We start from the raw sequence: 23,724 nt of genomic DNA on the forward strand, positions 1-23,724 counted from the left end.
CTATAAAAACAGCGTATTGCTGACTAGAGATGGTCCGAACAGTTCGTCGGTGTTCGCATTTTTTACATTGAAGTCAATAGCCGCCGACTTTACTGGTTAATAGCAAAGCCCCTTTACATGCTAGAAACCCCAAATTTGCAGGGTATGTGAAGGGGGACAGTGGGTACAAGAAGAAAGAGCCTGCATGGGGGACTAGGGGTTAAAGAGGCTCGGGAGGGGGTACCCCTTTTTTTCCACACACTGCACATTAAAAAAAAAAAGTTTCCAAAAATAGATAAAGTTGCCAGGGATATTTATACAGCCATATTACGGCTGTATAGTGATCCCTGGCCAAAGCGATGCAACTCCGGAGTGGTTTCCAGGGGGTCCGTATGCGCTGCGTACGGACCCCCTGGAAACCCCGTCATGAAATTCATTGCTCTTTCTTTTGCTATATGCACATTTACACTACCGTTAGGTTTGCTACATTAATTGTCACTTACCGCATTTAAATGTATACTTTTTTGCAATGAAACTTTTAAAATCGATTTTCTCAAACTATAAGGTCTTTTTGTCAATTTTTGGGGGTATTTTTAGAATGTAAGGGGCTTTGCTATTAACCGTTAAAGTCGGCGGCCGTTCACCTGCCATATGAGTCTATGGAGCCCACTGCCAACAGCTGGTTCCTGAACTTTTGCAGAAATTTGCGTTCGAAGTTCGCAAACCCAAAATGTGATGTTTGCTACATCTCTATTGCTGGCAGCTGAATTACGTCTTTTCTCTCAGTCCATGGCAGCCTTGAGGGGGAAATGGTAATTAATGCCTCCGGGACTTTTGCAAGAGCAAGGTGAGCCTTTTTTTGGCTTTGCCCTGCGCCCAAATCTCCCGGGGTGTTTTTTCATGTATACAGGATAGGGGTCACCGGCTTTACAAACTGAACTTGTCAGCACTAGCTCAGTTTAGAGTCCTGCTTTGCTGGTAACTGGAAACTACCAAAAGCTAAAATCTGAATGGCCCTCCCTGAAATAGGTTAAAGAGAATCTGTATTGTTAAAATCGCACAAAAGTAAACATACCAGTGCGTAAGGGGACATCTCCTATTACCCTCTGTCACAATTTAGCTGCTTCTCGCCGCATTAAAAGTGGTTAAAAACAGTTTTAAAAAGTTTGTTTATAAACAAACAAAATGGCCACCAAAACAGGAAGTAGGTTGATGTACAGTATGTCCACACATAGAAAATACATTCATACACAAGCAGGCTGTATACACTCTTCCTTTTGAATCTCAAGAGATCATTTGTGTGTTTCTTTCCCCCTGCAGTTCTCATGCTCGTTTTTTCTCCTGCAAACAGCTTTGCCCTTGTCTGTAATTCTTCAGTATGTGAAAGCCCAGCCAGCTCAGAGGACGATTTATCCAGCTTGTAAAAGATGAGAGAGAAGAGAGAAGCTGCCCTAATCTAAATTATACACAGGCAGTGTGCATAGAGGGGCCTGGAAGGGGGAGTTCATAGCAGAACCACAACACTGAAGAACTTGGCAGCCTTCCAGGCACAGGCCGACAAGTCTGACAGGGGAAAGATACATTGATTTATTACAGAGATGGTGATAGTAGAACGTGCTGCAGTAAGCCAGAACACATTAGAATAGCTTTTGGAACTTGTAGGATGATAAAAAACAGGATGCAATTTTTGTTACGGAGTCTCTTTAAGTATGAGTGTCTGTGAATTAGTTAATAAACCGTGCTGAGTTAGCTCTCTGCATGCTGAAAAAAAAAAATACTTGAGCAAATGCAGCTTGGCTGCCAGGGACCTGTTGACATTAGATCACATGGGGTGTTCTATTTTCCTCGGCTCTGCACATGGGAATAGGCTGCAGCTCCGGGGCCGCCATATGTATGTGTGTTTTGCTGTCTCTCCTGCAGTTTGTATTTGCTCTCTCTATCCGGGTTCCCCGCGGTCTCTCACATGCACCTGTTGTGGGCTTTCTTTCAGGAACAGCTGGAAGATGTAGACAGGACTTTGGCTGGCGGGAAGCCTGAGATGATCCTGAATGATTGTCAGGGGACGGTTACAGAGGTGGAGCTCTGGCTGGAAAAGGTGAACCTGTCCTTAGCAGACAGCAAGCAGGAGCCTGATATGCTACAGAGCCTCGAACAGCAGCTCTTGGAGTTTCAGGTAAGATGAGGAGAAGCAGTCATAGTTCACATAGTGAGCTGCAGCTCAGTGCTGGCAAGTTCATCTGTTACGCCAGGTACACATACAGACTTGTTACATTAGAATACGCATCAGGTGACAAGGTTACTCTAAAGTGAGCCAGTCGGCATTCACCGTGTATGTAAACCGACACTGCTGCCTCTGTAAAGCTAAGTTTCTATCCTACTTCCAGAGGCGGGACAAGGTCCTCCAGCACCCAAGGCTGAGACACCAAAGTGCGCCCCTCCATTTCTGCCACCCCAGCCGTCACACACTGATTGCTATTAGACTAAGAGGTGCCACAGGGCCCAAAACCTCCCCAACACCTTAATATCTAGTTATGTGGCTTGCAGTCACTGCTATGTATCCCCTTTTCTTATTTCTTTCTGCTTCAAACACAATAAGGAATGACAGCTGAATGAATTGTGCGCCCCCTCCTACACTGCGCCCTGAGGCTGGAGCCTCTCCAGCCTATGCCTCGGCCCAGCCCTGCCTACTTCTAACCATTTCCTGTGAGACCAGGAAGCCATGTAATCCCAGGAGCAAAATGAGTGTCAGCCTTCTCCAACTGGAACTCTATAAGAGGCCATACATCTGTTGACTTGGTGACCTATTGACCGTCCGACTTAGTAGATTATTATGGAATCGGATGAAAATCAGTACCGCCAAGAGCATGCCCAATTAGTGATGCTACCAATTTTGGGCCAAAATTGGTCGCATGTATTGATTGGACATGCTGCAAGATGTATGGCCAGTTTGCTCGATCGGTAGCTGCCCTTCCCAGCTAAGCTACACTTGAGCTCTCGCCTGATCCTGCCGCTGCGCTCCTCTCCCTCTCGCTCCGGTCCTGCTTCTCCATGCATTCCTCTTCTCCTCCTGCACCTTCTGATTATTGCGGTACCCTGCAGCTGCCTCCCGCTATACAGCTCTACCTTCTTCCTTGTTGGCTCTGTAAGTCCACATCAGTGGTTCCCCAATACTGCATGCCTCCAGTGGCACTCATGCTTGACCCTGATGTCCATGCGCCAATAGGGTCATGCAGTATACCCATGCACCTGCAGCTTCATATACCTGTTTGCTGCTTTGTAATGGCATTTTAGCAGCTGCACTCTAAGGCCAGAAACCCACTAGGAGCGATTTTCTGAGTGATTTACCATTTGAAAACTCTTGCTAATGTAATGCTATGGGTGTGATACCACTTGAGTGATGTGATTTTATAAAAATCCCCCATAGCATTGCATAAAGCTGGCCACTAACGGTCCAATTTCTAGCGAAAAATCGTTCGAGCGATCAGAAATTCTGATCGAATTGGTTGTAAATAATCTCCATTGGTGGACACAATCGATTATGAATGAGTGAAAAAATGGCGCCCAATGTCGCCCGAATTTTGATTTTCTTGGTGGTCTTGATAGATAGGAAGCAAAGATTGGTCCAATCGTCCAATCAGAATTTCTGATCGCTCGAGCGATTTTTCGCTAGAAATTGGACAGTTAGTGGCCACCTTTAGCAAGAGCTTTTTCAAATCACTAGCGCTTACAAATTGCTCCTAGTAGGTTTTTGGCCTTAATCTCATTTGACTGGCAGAAACCTTCCTCCTTATGTCTTCATTTGCACGAACCCTGTGTGCGTTTGTGCTCTGAGTCAGCCACAGATCCTTTAACAGTACGATGATCACGCTTGCTTAAGTTTTCATGAAATATGTCAGGTTTTCATACCTTATCCAAGGCATTCAACTATTTCTTGCTGCTTTTCGGCAGCAGAGATCCTTTATCTTTCCCATATTGCTTGAAAAACTGGTCAGCTTCATAATGTGGAACATCCTTCTTGCCACCACCAGACAGCGGTGATTTGAAATCCAAGTCCTGCTTGTGGCTTCTTATTCCTGCCAGGACGTAGATTTCAATCTCGCCATGCTGTTCACGATGCTGCGCACGCTTGCTCTTCTATCACACTGACTATTGGACAGGAGCCAATTTCATTGGCTTCTGACCCCGTGATTGCTGTAAGCCAATTACCAGTGGCTGGATAGTGTAATGGTTAAGGGCTCTGCCTCTGACACAGGAGACCAGGGTTCGAATCTCGGCTCTGCCTGTTCAATAAGCCAGCACCTATTCAGAAGGAGACTCCCTAACACTGCTACTGCCTATAGAGCGTGTCCTAGTGGCTGCAGCTCTGGCGCTTTGAGTCCGCCAGGAGAAAAGCGCGATATAAATGTTATTTGTCTTGTCAATCACATTTCTTAAAAGGGCATGGACCGCTCTAGTCTTAAAGGGGGCATAGTCATCCGATGTGGCTTAACCACCCTGGCGTTCTATTAAGATCGCCAGGGCGGCTGCGGGAGGGTTTTTCTTTAATAAAAAAAAAAACTATTTCATGCAGCCAACTGAAAGTTGGCTGCATAAAAGCCCACTAGAGGGCGCTCCGGATGCGTTCTTCTGATTGCCTCCGGCGGCCAGAAGTAACACGGAAGGCCGCAATGAGCGGCCTTCCGTGTTTCGCTTACCTCGTCGCCATTGCGACGAGCGGAGTGACGTCATGGACGTCAGCCGACGTCCTGACGTCAGCCGCCTCCGATCCAGCCCTTAGCGCTGGGGCCGGAATTTTTTGTTCCGGCTACGCTGGGCTCAGGCGGCTGGGGGGACCCTCTTTCACCGGCGATCAGGCAGCACACGCGGCTGGCAAAGTGCCGGCTGCGTGTGCTGCTTTTTATTTGATGAAAATCGGCCCAGCAGGGCCTGAGCGGCAGCCTCTGGCGGTGATGGACGAGCTGAGCTCGTCCATACTGCCCGGCTGGTTAATTGGGCTGACCTGGTAAGCTAATTATCACAGGTGCCTGAGATTGATTTCAGTGATCAAAAGGCACCATACCACCCATGAGTATAATTGAAAAACAAAATATTTCATCTTTATAATACTTTCATACAATTTGCATAATTATTTGGAACGCAATTTAAATTCCTGGACTGTTTCAAACAAAAAACGTAAATTGTTGGTGATCTTTTTCAGAAAACTTTACAAGAAACTGAAAAGAAGATAAACTCCTTACTGGAAGATGCTGACTACAAGAAACAAGGGCACCGGTCTGTGCTGGATGAGGCGGAGGCGTTATCTTTCAAACTGAAGGACCTGAAAGTCAGCCTGGAGACTGTGCAAGCAGGGCTACAGGCCAAGCCCACCACTGAGCAGGTAAAAAACAATCATTATTGATTAGTATTTATATAGTGCTGACATCTTCCACAGAGCTGTACAGAGTATATCGTCAGGGCCGGGCCGAGGCATAGGCTGGAGAGGCTCCAGCCTCGGCGCAGTGTAGAAGGGGGTGCAGAATTCATTCAGCTGTCATTGCTAATTGTGTTTGAAGCAGAAAGAAATAAGAAAAGGGGATACATGGCAGTGACTGCAAGCCAGATAACTAAATATTAAGGTGTTGGGGAGGTTGTGGGCCCTGTGGCGCCTCTTTGTCTAATAGCAATCAGTGTTTGATTGCTCGGGTGGCAGGGATGGAGAGGCGCACTTTGGTGTCTCAGCCTTGGGTGCTGGAGGACCTTGTCCCGGCTCTGCTCAGAGGAGCTCACATTCTTATCCCTACCATAGTCATAGTTTAATATCCTACCATAGTATTAATATTATGTATTTATATAGCACTGATATCTTCTGCAGAACTTTACAGAGTACATATTCATGTCACTGGCTGTCCATAGAGGAGCTTGCAATCTAATCCCTGCCATAGTCATAGCTCCACCTAAAACCACACCCACATTCTGATATATGGCCATTGACATTTTTTTTGCGCGGCACAGGACTGACCAGTAGAGGGCGCAAAATCTGTCTTTGTCCTCGGGCGCTGAAAACCGTAGCTACGTCTCTGGCTGAATTGTAAAAAAAAATTGCCTGGTCACTAGGGGGATGTAAACCTGTGGTCCTCAAGAGGTTAATTTCCACCAGAGAGAGCTCATATGGGGTACTGTGAGAGAACCCGATATGCAAATTCCAATTTAAAGTGTGAGGACCTGCTGGGGCTCAGTAAATATTTTTCTCTTTTCGTCCTCCAGTACGGCCTCCACATTGAGAGTACATCGGCTCCCCTCTGCAGGAAACACAGACTGAATAAACATTCTTAATTAGAACCACCCCACCCTCCATAAATAGGTGCACCACCCATCATGCCTCACTTTTCACTGTGTTTCCTGTTCTCAGGTACACAGGCTGATACAGGGAAGTAGGTGATCCGGTGCTGCAGTCGTTAGGATACCTAAGTCTTCCAGGCTACTTCACTGGGCATGAGAAGCGTCAGTGTGCTGGCCAGCATGGTGTTGCGGCTGGCAAACACACCGGGGAAGAAAGAGGCTCACCTTTCCGGTGGTTTTGAGGTTTGAGTGGGGCAGTGGCTCTGCTGGAGTCTCCACTGGCAGGCATTCTCATGCGCGCGGCGATGGAGGGTGTCCGGTAGTTGGAAGGTACGGGCAAAGTATGTCATGTTTCCGCGCCACTACTGATACCGCGTACCAGGAAGAGCCAGAACTTTCTCAGTCTGCCACTCCATATAGCGGCTAGGCCGCTTTTGAGGAGGTACCAGCCCTGGACAAAGCAGCCTCGCTGAGGGTTTGCAGCTTAGACAACAGTTAAGATGACCAGAACTGGAAGCTAGCTGCAGAAGGGTTGGGGCCGGCAGACAGGAATCTGTTTAAAGCAGTTCCTTAAGGAGAAAGATTGTTCAGAGTGAGGATGAAGCATTAGACCATACCTCCATCTGAACCTATGGAAAGGACTGTCTGGCCAGTCTACGCCTAATGCGGTTTCTACAGCGCCAGGACAGGTTTGATATAACTGTTTCCACTTATTACGTTATGTGTATTCTGTACAGATTGCAAGAAGTCAGATACCATATGTGAAGCAGATGAATTCTAGGTGTTTTTATATGCATTTTCTTCACACTCCCTGTTAACCTTGCAGCTTGCTGCATAGGTGCAAGGGTTTTGGCTGCTTACCTTTATAAAATGTTTTACTTTTAATTGTAATGCTCATTAGTTCCTATTGTTCAGTTCACGTCATATGCATACTAAACTGAAATTGTTTCTCAATGCATTGCTTTGGAAAAGCTAATCTGTTAAGACATCCGTTTGTTTTCAGCTGATTTGTTTTAAATTTATGCATAAGGGCCCGTTTCCACTAGAGTGAATCCGCATGCGTTGTCTGCATGCGGATTCGCATAACCAATACAAGTGGATGAGACTGTTTCCACTTGTCAGTTTTTTGGTGCGTTTTTCTGTGCAGGATTTTTCTGCACGGTAGGGCCTGCAGAATTCGCCTGCGTGAGGAATGCAGGCGATTCGCAGGCTATGTATTTAATAGGGAGAACGCACATGCGTTTTTTGCCGCGATTTCGCGTGCGAATTCGCACGAAAACTAATGCAAATTGAACCAGGCAGTGACATGGTTAAATTCGCATATACCCTGCCTATGCGAAATCGCATGCGAAATCGCGGCAAAAAACGCACGCGGAATCGCATCCGCATGCGATTTCGTCAGCGGTGGAATCCCGGTGATTCGCACCGCACTAGTGGAAACGGGCCCTAAGGCCTGCACCCTCTCAAAGAATAGAACGCAGGTGTCTGAAATAAAAGTACTGCATTCCTGGAGGGAAGCTGATCCATCTGGTTATAATATAAAAACCTATTGGTCAGATAATAATAATCAGATAGGTTGATAGATACTTGCCATGGAATTCATATGCTCAGTTACTCCACTAATCAGGCTTATGCTGATTGAGGCTAACTAGTCTGATGTGCAGGTGTGTGGTAATTAAGTCCTAACATGTGAGTTACCTAGTTACTTATAGAAAGTGTGAATAATAAAGGTCCGTACACACGCCGGACTTTAGGCAACGACGGGTCCGTCGTTGCCTCCCGCTGGGTGGGCGTGCCAGCGACAGTCCGGCGTGTGTACGCTCTGTCGTCAGACTGATACGGCTGTTTCTGAGCGATCCGCCCGGCGGATCGCTCAGAAACAGCCGTATCAGTCTGACGACAGAGCGTACACACGCCGGACTGTCGCTGGCACACCCACCCAGCGGGAGGCAACGACGGACCCGTCGTTGCCTAAAGTCCGGCGTGTGTACGGACCTTAAGCTGAACTTGGCTGTCTGACGAGCTGTTTGTGACCCAGAGCTGATTTCAGACTGAAATATATCCTATTAATCTGGACAGCATCACAGGAAGAATTAATCAGATTCCACAAAAACTTCTCAGAGTACCACAAGAACATCAAGTTAACGCTCAGCTTTTCAACCTCCCATGTCAGTTTCCTGGATACTACAATTTATATACAAGATAGAATTTTACAAACATCCATATACCGTAAACCAACTGACCGGCATATTTACCTAAAATGGAAGAGTTTCCACCCGGAACACACCAAAAAATCTATTGTTTACAGCCAGGCTCTGAGGTATAACCGAATATGTTCTAATTCAGAGGACAGAGACAGACAACTTATGTCACTACGTAAAATATTCATAGATCAGGGATATCATCCACAAATCGTTGATGATCAAATACACAGAGCAACTTTAAAATCAAGAGAGGAACTGTTGAAGTACACCCCAAAGACTGAAAACAACAGAATCCCAATTGTGGTAACCTACAACCCAAAATTAAAGACACTGAGGAAGATATCAAAAGCCCTACAACCAATACTCCATAAAGACAAACGCCTGAAGGATGTTTTTCCTGATTTACCACTGCTTGCTTTCAGACAACCTCCCAATTTGAGACAAATGATTATCAGAAGTGCATTATCTACACCAGATACTCCAGGCACATTACCCTGCAATAACGCAAGGTGTGAGACCTGCCCTTATATCTTGTGCACAAGCCAAATACAAATACCAAACTCACAGAAATATCATCAAATACAAGACCAATTTTCCTGCGAGTCATCCAATGTTGTATACATGATACGCTGCATGAAATGCCCCTCAAGAGGAATCTATATAGGAGAAATAGGACAAAAACTGCGCACAAGAATGAACCATCACCGCTTTAAAATTAATGAGGGTAAAATGGACACACCAGTGGGCCAACACTTCTGTGAACCAGGACACAGCATGCAAGATCTAAAAGTACTTGTTCTTAAGGGTAACTTCAAAAATGATCAATCAAGAAAAGTTTCTGAGTACAAATGTATGAAAATGTTCAAGACATTAACAGAAGGTTTAAATTGTGGAACAGGATTCATGACACCTTATGTAACATGATTGATTTGGCTTCATGATCTTCAGAAACCTGCTGGATTTCATGTATGGTTGCACTAACTCACTGGCTCCAGCCTGCTGATCACCTGACACCTAACGGATAAACAGTAACCAACACAACTGTCATCTTCGTGTTTACCATTTATCTGCATCAGTGTTTTACTTCAGCTTACATCTGGAAATATGCCTGAAGAAGGGGACTAGATCCCAGAAAGCTTGCATCATTTAACTCTATTAGTTAGCCATTAAAAGGTATTATTTCTTACAAAACGTTGTTTTTTTTTCTTCCTATATAGACTGAATTATTAAAAGGTAACTTTGAATAATACTCTGAGGCTAGGCTCTCAGTGAGCGTGCTGTTCCCTGTTACAGCGGAAAATAGCACTGCAGGTTGTTCGCAGGTGGTGTACGGTCAATGAACAGCGTACTTAACTAGTGATGCGCATGGTGCGCAATAACTCACTGCAGACAGTGCTGCACACCCTTCTCAAAGCGCAGCCACCGTCACACTGTGAATGTTGCTTTGGCATAATGCGCTAAGCGGCGTTACAAACTGGCTTACCTGATGCAGATATTCCGTATATTTGTTTTTGGTTGGCCTTGTAACACTGAAGTCTATTGTCTGGGAGTTACATTGCTTATGGATAAATGGATGGACTGGCCAAACTACTTTGCACTGCAAGCAGCTGTGCACCTTTTGGATGGTCACCTGGAAGGGTGGCATATTAAAGGCAGCCAACTATCCTTTTGTGGGATAGAAAACAGCCTAGTTGGTTTTAGCTTATGCTAACTGAGGCTAGTGCATGTCATGTACTTTTGCTCTGTTTTGCTGCCATTTGAAAACTATTGGAAAAGGTCACACTGCATATAATGGGTGCAATGGGTTTAAAAAAAAAAAAAAAAAAAAAAAAGGTATTTTCTTACCACAGGAATGCAATGTAGGTCTTGCATTATTTAGATGGTTCCCAAATCACTTTGCACTGCAAGCAGTGTGTCATGTCACATTGTCTTTAAGGACTGGGACCGACTATAAAGCGCAAATCACTGTTGCAATCACTAACGATTGGGGGTAGCGCTTTCGGAAGCTATTTTCCTGCTCCTATATAATGCATTTGGAAAGGACACGCTTCCACAACGCTACATGTCCCGCGATTACTATTTGCCAAATCACAATCCCTCTAAATGGAACCTATCCCATTAAATTTACATTGGTAAAGTGTTCAGAGTAGTCGTTAGCGATTTAAAGCGTTCTCTAAACGCTCTTGTGGGTTCCTATCCTCATGATTACTACACCAACCGGTGGTGGCGGAGTGTGCCAAGGTACCCTCCGTCCATGGTAACTGTAAAAGAGTGGCCCCAAAAACTTCTTCCTGCAGCCAGGTGCTACTTCCTCTGAACATTAGGGATGTAGCAATACTCATAGCAGCTGCTATGGGGGCCTGGAGCATTGGGGGCCCAGATAGTACTTAATGTATTCACCATTAACTTTTGGGGGTGCTTCTCCACCCCAAGATGTTATCTCAGGGCCCATGAACTAGGTACAGTGTTGATTACATGATAATGCAAAGTGCCCATTTACCTCATATCCATAGGGAAGGGGCAGGTGGCATTGCTTAAGAATGCCTACATCTGAGGGCCCCTTGATAGTTTTGCTATGGGGCCCCGTAATCCCTAGCTATGCCACTACTGAGTATTGATTGTTTTTGGCTGGAATCACTCTGCCCTTTACATATTGCATGAATTGATGTGGATGTAATACAAAGCCTGCATGCAGCAAGTTAGAATTATATGATCCATTACAACAACTGACGTGTGAACAGGCTCATAGAATTGTGTGGCCAGTGATCTTGACATGCAGAATTACTCGGCAACACAATGGATGAAGTGTGAAGGGGTCCTTACCTTTTACATGAATGCAAAGAGGCCAGGTATTGCTGCAAGACTGTCATAAACTACATGAATAGTTACTGTTATGCTAACCAGCTGACCCGCCTTACATATTTTGTTTTTAGCGAAAGGTCTGCGCCTTTGCTCTAGTGATTGGCAGGAGTTTACAATCTCACGGACATTCTGCAGACATTCAGTTCAACCTGATAGTGATCCAGGCCACTGTCTGGAATATTTAATTCAGAAATACTAGCCCTACTCAAATCGCCGAGATTACCTGGTAATATCCAGATATCCATACCAGGATAGGTATAATGCCTCAAAGCTTAGCTGGCATTGTCCCGGAGCGGATCAATCCAGTCCGTCAGTTCAGAGCTTAAAGGAGTGCTGTCGATACCCAAGTGAATCGATAGTATTCCTTTGAGGCTGGTAGAAGTGATGGTACTGTACATATGCTCAGTTACTTCATTCTTTGGAGCCAGAGTTTTCCAAGCTAACCCATTATGTGATCATTAAAATGGCTTTATGTCAGTTCTGAGCAGCTAGTTAACACAATCCTCACGTTGGGTAACAGAGTCTGTATGGTACTAGCTTGTAGGACACGTTTGGCTGTTAATAGTGCTAATAATATTTCACCTATCAAGGATCCGCTCAGTGGCAAGGGGGTGTGGCATGAAATCTGAATCAGAAACTAATCAATCAAGCTAACAAATCCTTGTGAGTGGTTATGGGATCCTTGCTCAAGGAATGGCTAGGTTCACAGGGTTACAGGAATGTGTTCCTGGGTTACAGGAATACAATGAAACTAAAGTTACACTGCACATTATGCAACCTTTGCCTTGCATACAGTAAAGCACCCAGCCAACGAAAAGTTGCTGTACTGCTTCTGACTCACACGTAAGGTGATCATGCACATCGAGCTACTGTAATCCGTTGTAATGCTTCACATTGATCGTGCTCTGAATATTGCATAGACTTACTATTGCAATAGAATTTGCCGTATCAGGTTGCGTCTGTAAAATTTCATCTGTGTTCCACGGAACGGGGCCAAACTCAAATCTGGCATAGGTTATAGAATTGTTTGCTGGAAAGCAGTGTAAACAATGAGTCATTACAGTCGCAGGCTGGCTCATCCAATGGGCTATTACCAATATCAGGCCCATCTAATAGGCCATTACCAATGTTAGGCTCATCTATTGGCTTGCTGCCAACTGGGTGTATACAGTACACCATTACCATTTTCAGACTTGATCTATCTGGCCTTGGTTTGGCCAACATTTCTACAAGAGTACAATAGGGAATTGTGCACCATTCTTCTGCATAGGCCTCAATTCACTAAGATCATGCTGGAGATAATAAGGCAAGAGAAAATTTACCTCCACACAGTGAGAGAGTAATCTTATCTCTTCATTCCTTAAGTTACCTCCTCTGTAGTTATTTTACCTCCTCTGTAGTTAATTTACCCTCTCTGTAGTTAATTTACCTACTATGTAGTTATTTTCACATGCCTGTCTTTAACTCTGGAGTTATTTTAAGGATTGGAGAGTTAACTTAAAGACAGAAGAGTTAACTTTAGGTTTGCCTGAGGTAAAATGTTTCCTGAATACTACATGCTTTATCACCATGGTAACAACTCTAGAAGAGTTATTAAAGACAGGAGATAAGCTTAGTGAATTGAGGCCAAAGACTGAACTCTAAGAGTAGCTTAATAATTCACAAAATGTTATGTGAGACGAGCAGCTTTAGGGTACTTAGAGTTCTAAAGGCTGGTGTGGATCAAACAACCTCCTCATTCTTTGCAGGGCAAAGATATGGCCTTTACATACACCTTAAAGCTCAGTGGCAAGGCGGTTTAGACAAACCATACAGCATGTCTACACCCCAGCAGGTAGAAAACTACCGAATGATGTTATAACAAATTCCACCAGAGTAATTTAAGCCTATGTACTTTTACCTGCTTGAGGATACGTCCTAAATAAATTTCGACTTTGTGGAGAGATCTTGTTGCGGACCACAACTTCTTTCACAATTTAAGAAGACACTACAGGATTGACGTTTTGAATTATGTTGTAAGAAAAATCCTGAAAGTGTCACCCCGCCCTAAGAGTAAGACTAGTTCTCTGTGGTCTCTCAATGTGGGGGCAGTACTGGAGGACGAAAAGAGAAAGTACCTGTTAGACCTACCGGTAATGGGTATTTCTAGGAGTCCTCCAGGACGGCCCCCAGGATACCTTGCCCTACTATTCACAAAAGGGGAAGCAATATATTAATATATAAGGGGTGTACACACATGATGGTTTGTTCTCTGGGAAAAGTGAGGCATGATGGGTGGTGCACCTATTTATGGAGGGTGGGGTGGTTCTAATTAAGAATGTTTATTCAGTCTGTGTTTCCTGCAGAGGGGAGCCGGTGTACTCTCAATGTGGGGGCCGTCCTGGAGGACTCCTAGAAATATCCATTACCGGTAGGTCTAACAGGTACTTTTTTTTTTATTTGCACAGATGCTGGTATTAACACTGAGTTAGGCTGGATTCATAGTGGTCCTTTGCATAACGCATGCATTATATAACATTAAAAACTAACTGTATTTCCCACACCAAAATATTACGCAAATAAAATTTTTAATGGGGGAAAAAAAAGACAATAAAAAAAAAAAAGACATAAAACTAAGGGTCTGAACTTTTAAAATATGCATTTGAAGGGGGTATACTACGAACTTTTTTTTTTAATTCTAAGCTTGTAAATAATGATGGTCTCAAAACGGAAACAATACACCTTTATTTCCAAATAAAATATTGGCGCCATACATTGTGATAGGGACAACATTTAAATGGTATAATAACCGAGACAAACGGGCAAATAAAATACAAAGGTTTTAATTATGGTAGCGTGGATTATTTAAAAGCTATAATGGCCGAAAACTGAGAAATAATAAATGTTTTCTTATTAATCCTGCTAAAATGCATTTATAAAAAAATAATTCTTAGCAAAATGTACCACCCAAACAAAGCCTAATTAGTGGCGGAAAAAACAAGATATAGATCAATAAATTGTGATAAGTAGTGATAAAGTTATTAGCGAATGAATGGGAGGTGAAAATTGCTCTGATGCATAAGGTGAAAAATCCCAGCGGGCTGAAATGGTTAAAACCATTGCTGCATTCATTTTAAAAAAAATGTAAATGCCAATGCAGCACAAGGGCCATTTACCCTGTAGTGTAAAATAGTCTGTGCTATACTTTGTCTAAAAACTACAGTGACATAAAAACAAAAATGCTGTGGTGTCCTTGGCTCAGAGAGTATGCCTGCCTCCCCATGTCATGGGTGGTACTTGAACCGCTAACCTTGCAGTTAGCAGGCAGTGGCATTTACCCTCTGGACCATCTCATCCACCTGACATCATCAGCAGCTAAACTGCCTTATGGCAGGTGAAAGTGACAGTTGAAATTTTCCAACTGCTGTCACTCTCTCATAGCTTTGAATTTCTACTCAGTGGGATAATTCAAAAATGCTGCCATTCACGAAAGTATTAATGTCAGAGTCCGAATACTTTGTATAGTTAATCACAATGTCACAGGGAAAGGGGAGGGGGGTGTGTAAAATATTGAAACTGTGTGTAGGACCAACAACACCCAATCACATTTCACCTATTGTTTTCAATGGAGAGATTCAAACTGCTCCCATTTTTACATTACTGATGCCAAGAACCCCAAAGTTAACACAGTTGGTTATTGGGTGACTTTGTTTCAGTGTTAGCAAGTGGGCGGAGCCACTAACCAATCAAATTTCACTCATTGCTTTTCAGTTGAGAAAGGAAAACTGCGGCCATTTTTACACTTTGAACGCCTGGCTTCCCAAACTTTAAAGTGTTGGTCACTGGGTGACTGGGGCTAATAGATTGGGGAAAAAAAGGTGGGCCAATAAAACAGCCAATCAGGTTTTAGTCATTGACTTCAATGAGAAAACCTACACTGCTGCCGTTATCACATTTGAAATGCCAAGCTTTCTAAACTTTGCACAATTACTCACTGGATGACTGTAGTCAAAATTTAGCTATACACAGTAGGTTTTCATTAACTCCTGTGCGACCGCCTAACGCCACAAAGTGGCTCCCCCAGGACCGCTGAACGCCTATTCGTGTCAAGTCCTGGAGGGCGGAGATTAGCAGGGAACGCACGCGCGCATGCGCACGTGTTCCCTGCTCGTAAACTGAGCAGGGATCCGTGATCAGCCAGCCAGCCACGACTGGAGCGTGTAGTGATTGGATCTACATTATCTTACTCATGGATCTACATTATCTTACTCAAATTATATTGTAGTGGTTGGATCTCAGAGGAAGGGAGGGAGAAAATAAAAATAAACAATAAGGGCTGGAACCCACAGGAGCGCTTTTGGCAGCACTGCGATACGCTAGCAGTTTGCCAAAACGCTGGGCTAATGTTAATGGATGGGGCAACTTCCACAGGAGCGTTTGCGTTTCTCAGAAACGCAAACGCAGGACATGCAGCATTTTGGGAGCGTTAGCGCTTCAATGTAAAGTATTGAACCGCTAGCGGAAACGCTCAGCAAAACCTAAACTGAGCGGTTTTGCTAGCGTTTTGCGGTTCAGCACACTGTAACAAAATGAAAAATAATTCACAGGACCAATCAGGATAAAAACGCAAAACGCTAGGCACCCGCTGGGGAAAAAAATACAATGTTGCAAAACACAACCCAAAACGCGCATGAATCCGCTTGCAAACCGCTCAGACAAAACGCTAGCGGTTGCGTTTTGCGTTTGCGTTTTTCAGTGGGTTCTAGGCCTAAAATTATTTTTTTTAAATTAATATCGCAGCAGCAATCAGATACCAACTGCAAGCTCTGTTGGTGGGAAGAAAAGGAGGCAATATTAATTTGGCTGCTAAGTTGTATGGTCGAGTAATAAACTGTTAAAGCTGCAGAGTGCTGAATTCCGGCTAAGCTGTCCTGAGCAGAGCCAGCGAGCCAGCAGACAGCTATTAGCCCAACTAGGCGACAGAGGTATAGTAGACTTGTTTACTATGCAATACTGTACTATAAAAACAATGATACTGCACTATGTTGTATTACTATATATTGTACTGTACTACAATATACAATATGATAGTGCACTAGCTTATAGTATACTCTATACTAGACTGTACTATAATATATAATCAGATACTGCATAGGCTGTATAACACTCTATACTATATTATTATATATGATAATATACTATGATGTACAATATGATACTGCTCTGTGCTTTATTACACTAGAATATATTATGATAGTGTACTACTGTTCTATGTGATGTTGTACTATACTACATGTACTACAGCTGTTATAGTAAATACCCCTGCTGTAAGGAAGTGTTGGATATAGCCTGACTGCAACTAGCAGATTTATGCCTCCTAATGGAGGTCAAGCTGACCATACACCTTACAATCTTGATCAGATTTGTTTACATTTAGCACATTTTTGTAGCTTTGGGAATTAGGCTGAAGAGGAGTGCACTAAACAAGTAAGCATGGGGAGAAGGGCACCACGCAGGTTAGGTTGGGGAGAAGTGCACTAAGCAGGTTAGGTTGGGGAGAAGTGCACCACGCAGGTTAGGTTGAGGAGAAGTGCACCACGCAGGTTAGATTGGGGAGAAATGCACTAAGCAGGTTAGGTTGGGGAGAAGTGCACTGAGCAGGTTAGGTTGGGGAGAAGTGCACTAAGCAGGTTAGGTTGAGGAGAAGTGCACCACGCAGGTTAGATTGGGGAGAAATGCACTAAGCAGGTTAGGTTGGGGAGAAGTGCACCGCTCAGGTTAGGTTGGGTTGGGGAGAAGTGCACCACGCAGGTTAGGTTGGGGAGAAGTGCACCACGCAGGTTAGGTTGGGGAGAAGGGCCCCACGCAGGTTAGGTTGGGGAGAAGTGCCCCACGCAGGTTAGGTTGGGGAGAAGTGCCCCACGCAGGTTAGGTTGGGGAGAAGTGCACCAAGCAGGTTAGGTTGGGGATAAGTGCACTAAGCAGGTTAGGATGGATAGGCGTGCACTGGACAAGTTACACATGTCACCGCTGTAATATGCAGCCTATGGCACGCCAGAAGGAGGACGTGGACGTGCGGTAGTGAGTGATGGTACGTGTCCTATCGGACGTGTAATACAGCGGTGACACGCATAGGATCCCTGAACTTCTGGGTAAGTTAACCCCATCCCGCAGGCACAAATGCATTAGTTAACCTATATTAACATTCCAAATTAGAGTAATTCTGTACTTGAAAGCCCATCCTTGCCTATAATTCCATGTCCCTTCCTACCTTCCTGTCCTCAGAGGAGCTCACGCTCTAATCCTACTATAGTCACAGTCTAATGACCTACCATGTTATTATTAAATGACAACTGTAAGGAGGCTGCCATATTTTTTTCCCTTTCATGCAATACCAGTTGCCTGGCAGCCCTGCTGATCCTCTGCCTCTAATACTTTTAGCCATAGACCCTGACCAAGCATGCAGCAGATTAAGTGTTTCTGACATTAACCACTTAATGACCAGCTGACGCCGATGGCTGGCGCCTGGCCGTTAGTGGTATAGCATGGAGGCCTTTCCATGCCAGTTCACGGAGGGTGCCTCCGTGAACAGTGTGCGAGCTGCCGATCGCGGCTCGCACACGTAATGTAAACATACATCATACGGGCTGAAGCCTATCCTACAATGCACAGGACGGATATCCGTCCTGCGCAGCTCAATGAGGGAGAGGGAGGTAAGGGGAAGGAGGGAGCTCGGAAAACGCTGCGGAGGGGGGCTTTGAGGAGCCCCCCCGCAACTCACTAATGGCCGGAGGCGATCAGACCCCCCCAGGAGGACATCCCCCTAGTGGGGAAAAAAGGGGGGGAAGTCTGATCGCCCTGGTGTAATCCTGATCGGTGCTGCGGGCTGTAGAGCCCACGCAGCACCGATCATTAGAAATTCGGCTGGTCCTTAAGTGGTTAATGTAAGAACTGACAAGATTAGCTGTATGCTTGTTTCTGGTGTTATTCAGACACTACTGCATCCAAATAGATCAGCAGGGCTGCCAGGCAACTAGTATTTTTTAAAAGGGAATAAATATGGCAGCCTCTATATACCTCTTGCTACAGTTGTCCTTTAAGTATTTATATAGTACTGTCATCTTCTGCAGCACTGTGCAGAGTACATAGTCATGTCACTGACTGTCCTCAGAGGCAGGGCCGAGGCATAGGCTGGACAGGCTCCAGCCTCAGGGCGCAGTGTAGAAGGGGGCGCAGAATTCATTCAGCTGTCATTCCTAATTGTGTTTGAAGCAGAAAGAAATAAGAAAAGGGGATACATGGCAGTGACTGCAAGCCAGATAACTAAATATTAAGGTGTTGGGGAGGTTGTGGGCCCTGTGGCGCCTCTTTGTCTAATAGCAATCAGTGTTTGATGGCTCGGGTGGCAGGGATGGAGGGGCGCACTTTGGTGTCTCAGCCTTGGGTGCTGGAGGACCTTGTCCCGGCTCTGCATATCGTCACTTAACTGTTCCTCAGAGGGGCTCTCAAAGTCATATGTCTATGTATGTATGTAGCCAATTAACTTATCTTTATGTTTTTGGGATGTGTGAGGAAACTTGAGTGCCCAGAGGAAACTCACACAGACATGGGGAGAACATACAAACTCTGTGCAGATAGTGCCCTGGCTGGGATTCGAACCGGGACCCAGCGCTGCAAGGCAAGAGTGCTAACCACTATCCCTCTCACTTTAGTTGTGTTTTTATCTTATTTTTTAAATGTGTCCTGATTGCTTATCAGAAACTGTACTGTCAAAAATATGTGATAGGATTTCAGATATATAGACTTGATCTTATGTCTGATTTGTAGGGCTTGTAATATTTTTGTAGCAGAGCTAGGTCCCTGGTTTGAATCCCAGCCAGGTACTATTGACATGAAGTTCATATGTTCTCCCCGTGTCTGCGTGGGTTTCCTCCAGGGACTCCAATTTCCTCCCACATCCCAAAAACATAGTGATAAGTTAACCACCTTAGCGGTATGGACGAGCTCAGCTCGTCCATCACCGCCGGTGGCTGCCGCTCAGGCCCTGCTGGGCCGATTTGCTCGCTGTAAAAAGCAGCACACGCAGCCGGCACTTTGCCAGCCGCGTGTGCTGCCCGATCGCCGCTGCAGCGCGGCGATTCGCCGCATGCAGCGGCGAAAGAGGGTCCCCCCAGCCGCCCGAGCCCTGCGCAGCCGGAACAAACAGTTCCGGCCAGCGCTGAGGGCTGGATCGGAGGCGGCTGACGTCCATGACGTCACTCCGCTCGTCGCCATGGCGACGAGCAAAACGAAACAAGGAAGGCCGCTCATTGCGGCCTTCCTTGTTACTGCGGATCGCCGGAGGCGATCAGAAATATGGATTAGGAGCGCCCTCTAGTGGGCTTTCATGCAGCCAACTTTCAGTTGGCTGCATGAAATCGTTTTTTTTTTTATTAAAAAAAAACCCTCCCGCAGCTGCCCTGGCGATCTTAATAGAACGCCAGGGTGGTTAATTGGCTTCCCCCTAAATTTGCCCTAGACTGCAATGGACATACTGTATGACCACGGTAGGGATTAAATCAGAAGTGTCAAAACTTTCTAGGCCAAGGGCCATACCGCCATTCTTTAGAGTGCTAGGCGGCCAAATTAGCGTAATTAAACAACATTTTGCTGGTTGCCGTTAGGTACACTATGCCTGTGACATTTTGTCAAAATATTTCCATGGGAAATAACCCATATACTGCGTGCAGTTAGCATGTCCCTTTCAGTATGCAGGCATAGTGCTGCTGGCACAGTGCCGACTGCTAATCAGTGGCTGTATCTGCTGCTGGCACAGTGGCAGCTGCTAATCGGTGCCTGTTACTGCTGCAGGCATAGTGACAGCTGCTAATCAGTGGCTGCTACTGCTATAGTGGTGACTGATAACCTACAGGCAGACAAAGGGGGAGGCAGAGTGGCGATACAAGGTGGCCCCTGCATGCTGCAACTCTGCTGTGGACTGCGTGGAATTAACAACTGTAGATAGCTTCAGGGGCCATCATAGATTGAGGCTTGAAGGACTTCATTTGGCCCCCTGGCTGGACTTTGAACATGCCACAATCAATACAGACCAAATATCTACAGACCTACAAAGCGGTGCAGAGGACCTGCCCGATCTACATCTCCGGTCTTGTCCACAGAAACATACCGGACCACCCCCTCCGATCCTCCAACGACCTGCGCCTGTTCATACCACGCATATCTCACTCCCATGCACTATTGCAGGACTTCCCTAGGGCTGCCCCCACTCTCTGGAACTCTCTCCCACCGGCCATCAAACTCGTCCCCACGTTTAATACCTTCAAGCGACCCCTTTAGACTCAATTTTTCATGCTTGCGTACCCCCCCCCCTCCCCCACATCAGCACCGTAATACGTTCTGCTGAGCACCCTCTAAACAGACGCACCTATTGAATGTAAGTCTCTCCCCCACACTTTTGATTGTAAGTCTCTGGCAGGGCCCTCCTCCCTAGTGTTTCCAGCTTGCTGACAATCGCCCCTCTTGTGGACGAGAACAGTCTCTATTTTGACCAAAGTTTGACACTGAACTACTGTTAGGGCCCATTCACACTTGAAATCTGTAAAACGGTAGTGCTCAGCTACATTTTTGTGCGGATGATTTTTACCGCGATTAGTGCGGTAAAATCACTGTATACGCCCATGATTTCTGACGATCACAATCAGCGCTGTGCTATGATCGCTCGAGAATCGCGGCAAAATGCTGCAGGTAATGAGTTTTTCGTTTGCTGTTCATCGCAAAACGCCCGAGATCGGCGGCAATCCGATTACTGCCATAGGGTTATAATTGCGCAAGTGCTATAAAAGCGCTTCGGCGAGTCGAGGGATTCGCCCTATAATCGCCATATTGTGAATGGGCCCTTATCCAATCATTTGCACGATCTTGATTTGTTGTGAGCTCCTTGTATGTCCTACCTTGTATGTTACCCCATTTATCTGTTGTGCAGCGCTGCGTAATATGTTGGCACTTTATAAATACAATAAATAATAATAATAATGCCTGGATTACATTGTGAGCCCCTCTAAGGGACATCTTAGTGACAAGATTATATATGCTCTATACAGCGCTGTGGAAGATGCCAGCACTATATAAATACTAAATGGTAATAATCCTTGCTAGTACCCCAATACAAATAAAAGTGTAATAATCTGATTTTCTGTTGGCTTTCGCTATAGTGTTGGTAAATAAGAGATTGATGTAACACTAGACTGAACCCTGTCAACCTAATGAAAAATCACTTTCTGTCTCTCTAGGATAATATTACAGATAAAAAATATCCCACCGAGAAGCTGCTAACAAATCAAGAGATCTTCACTCCATCACAGAACAGGTATTTAAGCAGAGCTACTTTTCCCAGAACATTAGTACTACAAATGGACAACCTGGCATTCAATGTGAAAATACAACATTTGTAAAGTGCCATATTGCCAAGGGAATTCAAAGCGTTTAAAGGGAACTGAAGAGAGAGGTATATGGAGTCTGCCATGTTTATTTCCTTTTAAGCAATACCCGTTGCCTGGCAGCCCTGCTGATCCTCTGCCTCTAATACTACCGTATTAGCCATAGCCCCTGAACAAGCATGTATCAGATCAGGTGTCTCAGACTTTAAAGGGACTCCGAGCAGTGCAGAAACTATGGAAAGATGCATATCATTTTAAAGCTCTCTTTCTCCTCTTTCCAATGATATATAAACCAGCGAAATCACGAAAATAGAGAAAACCAAAAGGCGTAGGGCGACGATTTAGGTGTCACCAGAAAGAGGAGAAAGAGAGCTTTAAAATGATATCCATCTTTCCATAGTTACATTGTATTACACAGGGTGACTTTTTCCTAAAGTCAGCAGCTGCATTCTGCTGAATGGAGCTGCTGACTTTGAGAAAAACTCGCCCTGTGTAATTCAATATAACTATGGAAAGATGGATATAATTTTAAAACTCTCTTTCTGACGCCACCTAAATCGTCACCCTACGCCTTTTAGATTTCTCTATTTTCGTGATCGAAGTCGCGGCCGTGGCAATTTCTATCACGAAAATAGCGAAAACTAAAAGGCGCAGGGCGGTGGTTTATAAATCATTGGAAAGAGGAGAAAGAGAGCTTTAAAATGATATGCATCTTTCCATAGTTTCTGCACTGCTCGGAGTCCCTTTAAAGGGACCCTGAGCAGTGCAAAAACTATGGAAAGATGCATATCATTTTAAAGCTCTCTTTCTCCTCTTTCCAATGATATATAAACCACCGCCCTACGTCTTTTAGTTTTCGCTATTTTCGCGATTGAAATTGCCGCGGCCGCGATTTTGATCGCGAAAATAGAGAAAACTAAAAGGCGTAGGGCAACGATTTAGGTGTCGTCAGAAAGAGGAGAAAGAGAGCTTTAAAATGATATCCATCAAGCCATAGTTATATTGTATTACACAGGCCGACACTTTCCCCAGTGTCGGCAGCTCCATTCTGCTGAATGCAGCTGCTGACTTTGACAAAAAGTCGCCCTGTGTAATACAATATAACTATGGCTTGATAGATATCATTTTAAAGCTCTCTCTCTCCTCTTTCTGACGACACCTAAATCGTTGCCCTACGCCTTTTAGTTTTCTCTATTTTCGCGATCGAAATCGTGGCCGCGGCAAATTCAATCGCGAAAATAGCGAAAACTAAAAGGCGTAGGGTGGCGGTTTATATATCATTGGAAAGAGGAGAAAGAGAGCTTTGAAATGATGTGCATCTTTCCATAGTTTCTGCACTGCTCGGAGTCCCTTTAAAGTCAGATCTGACAAGACTAGCTGCATGCTTGTTTCTGGTGTTATTCAGATACTACTGCAGAGAAATAGACCAGCAGGGCTGCCAGGCAACTGGTATTGATTAAAAGGAAATAAATATGGCAGCCTCCGTATATCTCTTACTTCAATTCCCCTTTAAGTGTGTCTCAGAACAGTGATAATTGTGCTACAGAGGAAAAACTTGATGTCAATAAATGGCAGACTGAACCAGTGATCTTTCTGTCTAAACACCTCCCAGGGTTTGAGATGTCCTAATTGAGTATGGTGGGGAGTTCCAAGGGGTAGGGGTAGTATGACAGATTTTTTTTTTGTTTTTTTCACTTCAATATATTTTAAAACCTTTTTTCTTCTATTAGCATAGCATCGCATCCTGCCAAAGCAGGGGTTATTATCTTGCTTTCTTTATTTCTCAGCCCGCTCAAAACAGGACTAAAATAGGGACTTTGGGAGACACCTGCTTGTATTAGAGCAATCTTTCTCAACCATGGTTCTTTGCAGGGGTTCCCTGGCATTTTCCCCCCCAGTGACAGTGGTGGACTGAGAAAGTTTCAACTCTTGCTCTTGACTCTGTG

At 44.8% G+C, this 23,724-nt stretch overlaps 1 protein-coding gene across 7 annotated transcripts in view; it reads left to right on the forward strand.

Annotated features, from left to right (window-relative positions):
* Positions 1-23,724, forward strand: part of SYNE2 (spectrin repeat containing nuclear envelope protein 2) — a 573,116-nt gene that overhangs the window by 325,834 nt on the left and 223,558 nt on the right. For all 7 annotated transcript variants that reach the window (XM_068254236.1, XM_068254237.1, XM_068254238.1 and 4 more), the window contains 3 exons: positions 1,970-2,152; positions 5,177-5,356; positions 21,632-21,708. In XM_068254236.1, the coding sequence (XP_068110337.1) occupies positions 1,970-2,152; positions 5,177-5,356; positions 21,632-21,708 (440 nt within the window). The remainder of the gene's footprint in view (positions 1-1,969; positions 2,153-5,176; positions 5,357-21,631; positions 21,709-23,724) is intronic.

Source organism: Hyperolius riggenbachi, chromosome 9 (genome assembly GCF_040937935.1).
Source record: "Hyperolius riggenbachi isolate aHypRig1 chromosome 9, aHypRig1.pri, whole genome shotgun sequence".
NCBI classification, from domain to species: Eukaryota; Metazoa; Chordata; class Amphibia; order Anura; family Hyperoliidae; genus Hyperolius; species Hyperolius riggenbachi.